At 37.6% G+C, this 12097-nt stretch overlaps 1 protein-coding gene across 1 annotated transcript in view; it reads left to right on the forward strand.

Moving 5' to 3' along the window:
* The window catches only part of COL25A1 (collagen type XXV alpha 1 chain), a 299392-nt gene that overhangs the window by 278118 nt on the left and 9177 nt on the right, over positions 1 to 12097 (forward strand). Inside the window, exons 29-32 of the mRNA XM_032186190.1 lie at positions 731 to 781; positions 1144 to 1170; positions 6029 to 6082; positions 11199 to 11252. Coding sequence (XP_032042081.1) covers positions 731 to 781; positions 1144 to 1170; positions 6029 to 6082; positions 11199 to 11252 — 186 coding nt within the window. The remainder of the gene's footprint in view (positions 1 to 730; positions 782 to 1143; positions 1171 to 6028; positions 6083 to 11198; positions 11253 to 12097) is intronic.

Below are 12097 nucleotides of genomic sequence, written 5' to 3' on the forward strand. Positions count from 1 at the left end.
AGACCTGTTTTAGCATCCCTCCTTCCACTTTGCAGGTTATGATAACAGCCCTTTGGGGTTAAACCCAGGGAGAGAGGTGATACTGAACTATAAGCGTCATCATGAAATTCTCTGCCATGGGTTTGTTAGGAATACAGAAAAACAGCACAAAATATGCATGCACTAAATGCTGAGCAACCTGATTACCTCTTTTAATGACTTCAGGGAATTCTTGGAACAAGTGGGCTAAATGGAATAAAAGGAGAGACAAAGGGCAGTCTTGAAAATGTGCCAAACCCTAGCCTGAATTGTTTAGTAACTTTTTTCCGTTCATCATTATCTGAGAGGAATAAACTCACACATCATCTGCTTCCGCTCCCGTAGATTATGTAGTATAGAGACAGCTAAGGAGCACATATCATAAAATATAAAAAGTTCAGGTATGTCTGCTCAATACTGATTTGGAGATGGTTTTTCCCCATGGTGTTCTGAAGTATATTTTAAAGCCTAGGAGCAAGAATCAGGAGACAGGCATCTTGCCATATGGCACAGGCCGTTCTACACTTCAGGTACCCTGTCTTTCAAATCAAAATAATTCCCATTCCTAAAACCCTTTCTAGATATGCTATCATGCACTGTTGCATTGCTGTGTTTCTAAGTGTTTGCCAATGGAAGAAGGATCAGTCTGAGTTTTGGTATTTGTGGGGGAGTTCTTTACTGTGCATGATTTAATATCGTTGTTTATCTGTAGATCATAGGACCACCTGGACCACCAGGGCCACATGGTCCTCCAGGCCCCATGGTAAGTCTGGGAGGAAGAGAGGGGCTGGGAAGGGTTTAAACACTTAAGTAGGCATTAAAATGCCTACTTAAGAAGTGCATTGAGAGTATACAACCATTAGAGAGGGACCTAATTTAGGACCTTTTCTACATGTCTTAAAGTTCTTATGAAATGGAGAAACAAATTGCACCTGCCTATGCTGGTGTAAACATGCTAGTGGTCTGGTTTATTCTCTAAATCAGGTGTTTACAGTGGCTTTATTGGCAGCTGCATTTCATTTGCAAGGACAAAAATACAGATGCAATTTGCACCCATATAGAGAAGTAAACTCTTAAAAACTTGTGGTGTGTTTTTGTAATTGAACACAGTATCTTTATTTTCAGGGACCTCATGGTCTGCCTGGCCCAAAGGTAAATTAATGGCTGTCTTGAATAGCTCTTGACGTCTGTGAAGTTCTGTGCTTTGTTCTTTAATGCATGCAGCAATGTTTTGTCTGATGTCTCATTTAATAAATGTTTCTGATATTCTTAAACCTTAAAGCAGAGTTTAATATTGACAGATAGCTTAAAAGATTTTAAATTTTCTGTGATTTCTTCTTGTTAGTATTTCTTCTGAACATTGGCTGAAATCTGATTCTCTTATGGGTAACTGTGGTGCGGCACTAAAGTATTTAGTTTCCCGTTTGTGGGCAAGTTACTATTCCAATTGCAAGTGGAGTTACTTTTTAATGGAGAAGTGTGATGTTCACTCAGGAAATGAAGTCAGATAAACCCTTCTGCCTTTATGATCTCTTGCCTGTCCTTCTTCTTCCAGTATGAAAACTTTCTTTCATGCCATGTACTTTTCTGACCAGTTTCTTCATGCATTACGCAAGTTTCCTGCCACAATCTCATATGTGTATCTTCTTGTTTTCCAACCTTGAATCCCTGATTGGGCAGGTTTTCAATAATATTTGAATGTTTTATACAGCACAGTACATGAAGATACTTTGTGAGGACTCTATAAGCATTCATTAGAGCTAGTGTTGCTATCAAACATGATCATTTTAATCATTATGGCTCCCTAATCGCATGCACATTCCCCCAAAAAATAAGAAGAGGAGGGTTTTTTCATTTAGTTTTTAGTGTGTTCTTTTTTAAGGTGTGAGACAGAAAATCTTCACAGGCTTGACTCGTTATGAGACTATTTGTATTACCTTGGCGCAAGAAGCTGGAGTCATAAATCATTTTTTGAAGTCAGATCTGTTCCACGAAACCTGCCTTACCTCAGGTTTTTGGCCTGACACCCAGGCTTTTCTGAGATTTCTCATGTCTGTTTCCAAACTTTCGGCATTTTCAGTGCTACTGCTCTGAAAGTCACATTGAGTCAAATGGAAGAAGAATGAAGAAACGGCTACCTAGGGTGCAAAGGCAGCAGATGTCTGGAGTTATTTAAGGCAGCAGACTAGATTCTATTCTGAATTTTATTTTAAATGTATATGATATAATGTAACATAATACATCAAAGGGAAGCCAAGGAACAAGTCCATGGGGAGCAGCCCGTATGAAAAATGCACATATTTCTGTTTCCCAAAAGAGGCAGGCATGGTCAATACCCTTTTTGACTGGACAGCCATCATGCTGGCATAGTTTTTTGTGATGTGAGAATGATTTATTAGTAATCACATGCCCACCATTATCCTCTTACTAATGTTTAATGTAATAGCCTATGCATAATTTAACAATCACAACAAGACAAGTGACATTTCTTATGTTGATTAAACCTCTCTGTATGAACACAGAAACTATAGACCTCAAAAATAGCTTCATGTTGTATAATGTATACCGCTGCTTTTAATTTGTTCTGTTTAATTATATATGCTTAAAGGTTTAAAATATCTTTATAAGAGATTTTGCTGCAAATTCCAGTTTGCCACAAGGAATAATATAGCTTCCTTACAAAACATACTTTTCAGGAGATCCCGCTGTAAAGCCTTAAGTTTTGAGGCTTGTTTTTCAGAAAGTTTTCTTTCAGTTTGAATTATCTGTATGGGGTGGACTGTGGGATTTGAGGAAATTCCGCAAAACCCTGAAACTCACACTTAATTCAAATTACCTAAAAATAGTGATAATTCTTAGGAAAAGAATCAAAAGAGTCTGTTACTCATAAGTTTCTGGTAGATATTTTTCAAAGAGACTTGAAATCTCCAGCAGATACCTCCCAGGTATCTTTGCACAAGACTAGCTGTACGTAGATTGCCAGCAGGCCAAGAATGTTGAATTTTTGTCCTTTTTTAAACTGGAATTTGCGGCTGTTTCTGAGACTGGCTTCTTCTATCCCACTTAAACACCCATTATAGCACCAAAAAATTGGCATTTATACTTTTACGTTTAGGGTGAACCAGGGTTAAATGGTCTTAAAGGATTGAAAGGTGAACCAGGTCAAAAGGGTGACAGAGGGCCCCTTGGTCTTCCAGTAAGTAAAAAACCCCAAACCTATTCAACCTCAGTACAAGTCACAAACTTCTCTTTCTATTTTCAATGAACAACTCTGGTTTACTCAAGAGCACACATACCATTATAGAGCAGAGCATCAGTCTTGTTTTGTTCTACTCAGAATCTGTGCAGTTGTCTGAAGTAACGTCCTGTAACACCCAGTGCTGTCAGGCTTGTTACGTGTCAGTTGAAAGTGTTCAGTGTCATAAGGATGCCATCAACCCCATTACATTAATCATTTTGTTATTTAAGTGTTGTATGGTGTTTGCGTTGAATAGGGAATCTTCACATCTTTGCCACATCTTCAGTTATTATTCATCTGTGCTTCTGCAGAAAAAAAAAAAAAATGGAGAGTTCTAACTGAGCAAAGTTAAAAATTGGCTTAGGGAGTTATTTATTTTTCTTCACCCCTAATTCATTAGGGGTTCTGGATTCTCCCTTTTGCCTTGTTTTTGGAATTGAAGGTCCTAAAAAATAACATTTTATTTTTTATGGAAATGTTATGGTTCTTAAAATTTAGGTTGACAAAAAGAGAAAATAATTTTGTGCTTACTTTGTGTATATGAAAGCACTCAAAAAAAAAAAATCATGGAAAGTGCTCATTTCTAATTTTTTAAACATGAGGATTGCTGCATGTGATCACATTGCTAGTCATAAAATGGAGGGAAGAGATTTAGTAGACCCAAAGAGACCAAAACCCCTCTGATGGATATTTTCAAGAATTATGTACAGGACCTCTGAACAAGATGAAAATTCTCACTGAATCTGACAAAACTGACTATTTTTGAAGTTGTCAGTTCCAACTATGGAAAGAGGGAACTTTGGAGATCTGATCCAAAGAAAATTTGAAAAGTCAGATCCCTCGGAAATTGCTAAGACAAGTGTTTGGGCTCTTCCAGAAGTGTTTGTTTTAACCTGGAGAAAAATGCTCCTTTACTTTTTCAATTTATACAGACCTTATCATACTCTTCCTTACTTTTCCTAAATGTCACTTTATGGAGCAAAGTCAAAATGTTTGATTTTTCTAAAAGTGGCTCATCTTCACCATTAGTGAACCATGTCTCTCTCTTTTTTCTTTTTCCTTTTTTTTTTTTTAAAAATTAATTTTATTTTTTTTTCGGGCCGAGCTTTATTCCTTGTTCCTCAGCTATCCAAATAGTTTTGGCCCCCTTAGTCCCAGCACTGTTGCCCTCGCTGCTGGCATAGCCGAGCAGATCCTTCACAGCTGTTATTCGCATAAAATCCACCAGAGGTCCTCCCTTCCCCAAGGATGCTGAAGTCAGTAGCCCTCCGAGCCGGCTGCTGCCCACTCGCCAGCCCTAGGCTGAGCTCTGAGCTGGGAGAGCATTGGGAAAACAGGAAACCTGCTTCTCTCCCGGGCTCCTGGAAATGAATGAGCCCATTGTAGTCAGGGTCCAGACTCTGTTAGCTGCATAATGCACTATTCTTGCGCTTAAATACTTCCTATCACTGTTAACATACATTTTTCTTTGTGCAGCAGAATATGCAGTATTGTCATTATTTACAAATTGGAAAGTAAGCAAGTAAATTACAAAGTAAATATTTGCATGTTAAGGCTCAAAAACACCCTAGCATCTGGTGTTTGTAGCATTTGTGTAGCCTCACGCTTATTCTGGTCAATTGTACCATGATGGGAAGGCAAGGGCAGGTCAGTGGTGTTGCACTGTCAGAACAGATTCAGGCTCTTGATGTTTTATGTAATTTTTTAACTAACATGCTGTAGTAATGTGATACCCATTCCAGAACCCTGTCACAACTTGTACTGTACGTTTGAATTATGTTTATTCATCAGCACCACTTACTAATCTCACGTTCTTGTCATCCGTGTTATACCCATCATCCATGCTTCCACCTAACCACACAGGGAGCATCTGGCTTAGACGGAAAGCCAGGACCCCGGGTGAGTCCCTCGTCTTTCTGTGTCACTCTTCGTTACCGAGTCCGTGTGCTTTCCAGCCGGCCACACTCTCCCAAGGCATGGAGGAATGAAGGCCAAACGTCGCAGGCATTTTCCATGCCGGATCAGAGGGGGCCGCAAGCAGACTCTTGGGGCGATGTGTGGGGGAAGGAGAATGCAAGTACCTGCAGAAAGAGCTCTGAATCTTACAAAGGCAGTTTGGTTTTCATTTTTGGTTGGAGAACTGCTGCAAAGCCTGTGTTGGTTGGGGTGCTTATTTTCCTGAGTAGGGTCAGGGATTTGTTTTACACAGCAAAACATATTTGTTTTATGCTAATATGGAATCAGCAAAATGGATGCAGATGTGCTGGGGTCCCACCACAGGCATTCTTATATATAAAATAAATGTTAAATTATTTGTTTCTTATCATGATAAAGGAGTGGATAAAGTGAAAAAGGATAGAGTTACGTATCCGAAGGTTTCTGTAAATCTGCCATTGATCACTGCAACGGGCGTATCCACCTTGTACGTGGACATTTCAATTTACAAAATCAGTGCTTAATAATAAATATTGTTTGAACTTCCATATTCTACTGGCTAAATTTCTTTCAATAAATTTAAACTCTTTGTCTGACTTCCATGAATAAAGTCAAATCCAACTAGAAAATAGATGAGTTACCATCTAACATAATTGCTTACAAGGTAGCATTTTGAAAACAAAATGGACTTGTATGCCCAGGTCCCAGCACAATTCAGTCTGCATTTTTGACTGGTGCAGGCTGATTCCATGTTAGTTCTTGGCTAGAAGACAGCTATTAAAACCAAAGACATGTGAGAACAGGACTTCTCTCTTACCTCTTGGTTTCCTTTCACAGGGTGTAGATGGCCCAGTTGGTCCCCATGGCCCTGCAGGTCCTAAAGGAGATAGAGTAAGTATAATCTCTGCGGGCTTTTCTTTATGAAGAACGTGCCACAATAGTAAAATATCATATGGCTACTTATAGTGTGCCTAGATGTTACTAAACAGAACACTGTTTCATCATAGAAAGATCAACCCAGAACTGTAAATGCATTCAAGCTACGTGCACATTTATCCATTTAAGCATTGATTTTATAGCTCATTAGCTTCAGAAGAACTTGCATTTTGTGATTACTAATTGGTAAGAAGCTTACAGGACTTTTAAGTTTACAGTGCTATGCAGATCACAGTTTGGTTTTTTGTTTGTTTGTTTTTAATTTCATCAATTAACATAGATAATTTGAGAGAACAAACTGGAAGATAGTGTGATCTGTGATATATATACATGAAATTGTTAAAACCAAAACCAAAAACCAAACAAACAAAAAAACATGAGTATTCCTGAGGTATTTGCACTTAAATTTTCTATCTTGAAAATAATTTTTAGCCTCTATAAACACTTTTTTTTTTTTTTTTTTTTTTTTTTAAGCATGGAAGTTAGGAACCCTCCTCTATTTAATTTGAAATATTCACAGTAAACTTTCTTCAATTGAAATAGGATAGAGTCCTTAATTTTCAACTACGAGGCTGTCATCTTTAACAATACTGCCATGAACTTGCACAACAAAAAAAGATGATACCTTATACTAACTAAAACTTCCAAGGATTTCCCAGCCCAGACTGATGTCTCTTTGAATTTCTCAGTTTAACAAAACAGCTGTGCTAAAACAACTTCAGACTTGATGCACTGGGGACACAGCCATATGGCTCTGGTCCAGTTAACATTAGCAGCAGTAAAATAAAGATATATGTGATGTGAGCATTCATTTCTATAGAGCTGTTTGTTGAAAAATAAATACAAGACATGCAGTACAGTCCAAAATAGGAACAGTGGCCTGTAGTTAACACTCAGGCTAGTTCATGGTTAGTCTAAAGGACTAGGGCTTTATTCTTTCTTTTTTTTTTTTTTTCTCTCCCCCCCCCCCCTTTTTTTTTTTTTTTTTTTTTTTTCCTAGGGGATTACAGATTCAAGTTTTTCTTTTTTTCAGCTAGGACATAACTTTTTTTTTCTATCAACTCTGTGGTAAGATGGCTGAACGCCATATTCAGCATTTCAGAAAATACTTGAGATGAAATACGCATATAGAAGTACACAGAAATACTGTGCATTTTGTTCTTGCATTATGAGCTTTCATTGTGAAGGATGTTCCTGTTTCTGGTTGAAATTCCTTTCAAAAACAATGCACTATCATATGTGCTATTCTTCTTGTATTCTTGTATTGAGAATAACTATAATTGTTCTTCCTTATGAAGTATCCAAGGTCATAATCAGTCATACTGCTGGATCTAGAATCAGCCTCATTATAGCTGTTGAAAAGTTGTATTTAGAATGGAGCTTAGAGCTGCTGAGATGTAAATCAGTTCAATAATTCTATATACACAGAGGGACAGATTTACAAAAACACAGAAACTAAGGTGTGGAAGAGATTCCTGAGCACCCACCATTTTCTGTGCAGCTGAATGAATGATGGGAGGAAGTTCACAAGAAAGATGGAAGAATTTTTTTCCGAGCAGTCAACTACCTTGATTATTGCTATAATTGTTTATTTAATAATTTAATACTGCTTTGGAAGAGGAGTTTTTCACAGAATAGTTATCTAACAGTTGCCTGGGGTTGGTATATGTCTTGTTACATAAATAACACATCATATATTCTTAATAGAGTCTTACAATTGCATTTGCAACCGTGGAGCTTGTTTATGTGAAAGCAGGGGGAGAATGTTTTTGCCTGTAGATCTCAGACTTTACCTTTTAATTAAAAGCTGTGCACAATGCCACCACTCTGTCACTGGACCGGATCATATTTTGTCCATGCTGATAAGAAAAACCTTGGACCAATATTAACCTAGAAGGGCACTAATGAATCCAAAGGTGAAATATAACCACATTGTATCCAAAACATAACTGCATTCTTAAGGCCACATTATTTAAAATTTGGAAAGACAATCTCACTTTAAGAGAATACTTGTAAAATGCTGGTCACTGTATATTTATGTCTCTTTAAAAGTTGAGGAAAAGAAAGTATAATTAAACTAAAACCTAATGATTTCCTCAGTAGAAACCATGGTTTCATTGTTGTATAGGCAGCATTTGTGGCAATGATGAATTACTCATCTTAGGTAGAACAGACCTGTACAGAGTAGGGATTCTTGGTTTCTTTCAAATTTAGCTTTTTAATTAAAATAGAAAACATCAGTCAGTCCTTATGCAAAACTTATTTAAATGGTGAAAAACTGTATTATGGAAATAGTGAATGTCACTAGAAGATAGGAAACTATGGATTTTAGAACAAATGTCCTCACTGTATGAGCTTAGCCATGCAATTTTCTCTCTCAGCCTTGAACTGTTCATTTTTTATTAAAAGCAAACACAGGATTTAACATTTCATTAAGGCTGATACTGGTGAACATTTTAATACTCTATGTGTTTATGTATTTCTCTTTGTAGAAATAAAAATGGTGGTGAACAGTTTGAATTGTTATCACATATTTTAGACCAGTGTCTTTCAGCCCTTAAGAAACTTTTCAGCTACTGAAAAATTGAAAAATATCATTTTGCTAGGTGCTTAGACAGCATTTACTGAGGTCATCTTCATTAGATGAAGGAGTTGATTGTAATAGGTCTCAGGGTTTGGCTTTGTAGCTGTTAATCTCATTTGTATATTGCCCTGGGAGAAAGTAAAGAACATTGGTAAACAAACCTCTTGAACTGCAACCAGTGAAAGGGGACGTGTAAAACTGAAGTGTACTGACAGGCAGAATGTGTATCCTGTCAGGCTATAAGAAGCTGAAAGAGACAAAATTAATGTAATACTAATTTTGGGGAACACCTGCCTGGATGGCGAAGACCTGTTTTTGAGTTTGCTTTTACCTCTCAGACATGTAGCCTATGCAAGGTCATCACTGCACAAGTTCTGCACTGGGAGGAAGAAAGCATTCTTCTTAATTTGGTTAAAATGTTTGTCACCATGATAATGGCATGAAATCTCCATCAATCCTAATGGAGACACCAGTTATGCAGTTTTATTCCTGCAAACCATATTCACCCATGACTCAAGAGACTGAACTGAAATAGGAAGCAAAACACAAGCCTATGGTTTCTGTTCTTTGGGCATTGATGAATTCTCTCAGAAAAGATCTTAAAACCTTTTTCTGAACTTTGCAAATATCTATTTCCCTGAAGGAAATACTTTATTCTGAGTGCTAAGGGCAGTATTCCTATGACAATTCATCAATCTTCTATAATCCATAAACATTCAGGACCTCATCTGATATTCCAGACACGTTTCAGCATGTGCTTTGGATTGGAGGCAAAAACTGTGAGATACAGTTCTCTGAATGTACTCTTACGTAACAGATGAGATTATTTCCCTAGACTGATATGCTAAGCATTCAGTATTTTTATGTCTACCATATGTTTAGCAGTGTTATAGGCCTGCCTTGTGAGGACTTTGTACAGTCATCTTTGCTGTTTAAGACTGAAAAAAAGACACTTAACTAGTCTTGACGTGTTTCAAGTATCAATCAAAGGATTTTGTAGCTGTTATATACATAGGTCAGCACATTAGTTTCTTCTCAGCAGAAAGTTTTACAGCTGCAAAGGAACTTACTGTTTTGTAAATCAGCTGCTACTTCCCCATGCCTCCTATTGCTCTGCAAAGGCATCCAGCCTTAGTGCTGCTCAGAATTGGCTGGAGGTTAAAAGCATGAAAAAAAAATTAGGCATTACACATCTGATCTCCTCCTCTAAAGTAAGTATAGACAGCATCAATCTCCATAAAAATATAAAGTATCTAAAACAATCAAATGTTGGTTTCTCTGACCAGCTCCTTATTGTAGTGATTATTTAACAACTGGTTCAGACACTCAGTTTATTCTGGTGCCTACATTTTTGTATTATCTAGCCAATACAATCTAGATTTAGCAGCCAGTTTTTAGAGATGTGAGGGACGTGGCTGTGCAGATGGTCAGCACTATTATTAGTGCTATTGGTCAGCACTATTATTATTATTAGGCACATCTACATCACTGCCTTGTGCTTTTAAGAATAAAGAATAGAGTAATGAATTAATAATGAGTAGTAAATAACCTAGATTTTTAAAGGTCTTGTATACATGATTATCTCAAGAGCAAAAGTGAGGCAATTGCTAGGATGGAGCACAGCACTTTGGTGTGACAGAAGCCTTGCACAAAAGCTTGTGGTGGGTTTTGTTAAGAAAGCAAGGCACGCCCAGTGCTTACATGGGCTGATGTCAGCCAGCGCAGAAAGCTTTGCTCTATTGTCAATCAGAATGATCTATAGGAGAGCACAGATGATTAATGCTGGCAACTTGAAATCTGTCATCTTGAAACTTCATTTCATTTGGAAAAGTTTGGTCTATGTTATATCCCAAAATGTTTTTCATAACATTCCTCTAGAAGCTGGAAAATCTTCCATGGATTTTAGTGCTGAATGAGGTCAAACTTCTGGAGTAGTCTACTTGTTTTTCCTGCACATCAATGCAGTTTTGATTTAATAAAACAGTGTATTTGCATCTCTAATCTAGAATCCAATAGAGCAGTTAATAACACCACACGCTGAGTGGGATAATCTCCACAATGTCACTGGCAATAGCATTGCCTGATTAAATACAAGCTTTGATTGACATGTTATTTTTGCTCATCACTGTGTCAAATCTTAACTGCGGTGCTGGAGCTTGATGCAGTATTATTCCCAGTTTTCATTGGATTTTTACTGAGTTCAGTGTTGCAGCTGTTACAGGCTTAATATTGAAATCAGTGCAAATCATTTGGAAAAATATTTTCAGTCACTGACTCATTTGAAAACAAATATCTTATACGCAGAAAGTCATTTTGCTTAGGAAGTAATATATGCCTCCTCCCTGCCCCCTGAATCATTTGCTGGATATTTTTTACTCAGAAAAATTGGGAATGCATAAACTTTAAGACAAAGAAAGCACTTTGTAGAGTCATTTCTGTATAACCTAGACAGTGTTTTTGTTTAGTTGTTCTGTAATCTTTTCTTAGGGTGAAAAGGGAACAGTAGGTGACCCTGGACCCAGAGGACCGTATGGTTTGCCTGTAAGTTGCGTGTAGTTTGTACACATTGCTCTTTTCAACACTTCTTGATTAAACTGTGTGTTTTATGACTGCTTTTGACCTAGCAATACAACTAGTTGGAAAAGACAAACATAGATAATAATTCCTGACAATGCAAGATCACTGGCCTGTATTGCAGACTTCGATTCCTACTCAGGCATGCATGTCATTATGCAAAAGCAGTGAAACAGACCAGCCACGAAGCAGCAAGGGAAAGGAAAAAGAATTCTAAGTGCTCCTCTATCTTCAGCTTGTGGTCTTGGTTGTCAGGGTACAAGAGTGGCAGGAGTTTGGGATGAAATCTGAAAAAATGTGATTGTCTTAGTGTCTATAAGTTGTTCGGATTTCCTTTCTGCAAGACTCCTTTGCCATTGTATTTTTTTTAATTTTATTTTTTTGACACTTCAGAGACATCAGGTTTGTTTTCATTTCTGTGTGTTGTGCTCAGAAGCACTTTGAGAAGTCCACTGGTGGATCATTCATGTGTGGAGAACATATACTTTAAACCGTTTCACTCCTGAAGTATGAGTAAGAACGTCCTTTGACTGAATGACCTCACTAAGATCAGTTGGCTTCCTTTGCTGATGGTGGGGCCAGCTGTGTATATGTACATATTCTGTATGCTGACAGAAGCAAAGCTGCAGCAGTGTGCTGTGCCAACAGAACCAGCCTCTGAGAGAAACTTGCAATGCTTCCATACCTTCTCCAGTCTAATCTGTTTGAGCCAAAATTAAGTTGAATACAGGCTTGTGATTTCATTGGATGCATTTAATTGGATCAGGGGTCAGTGACTAAGAGACAGATTCAGACTCTGTGGAATGCTGGAC

Source organism: Aythya fuligula, chromosome 4 (assembly GCF_009819795.1).
Source record: "Aythya fuligula isolate bAytFul2 chromosome 4, bAytFul2.pri, whole genome shotgun sequence".
Classification (NCBI taxonomy): Eukaryota; Metazoa; Chordata; class Aves; order Anseriformes; family Anatidae; genus Aythya; species Aythya fuligula.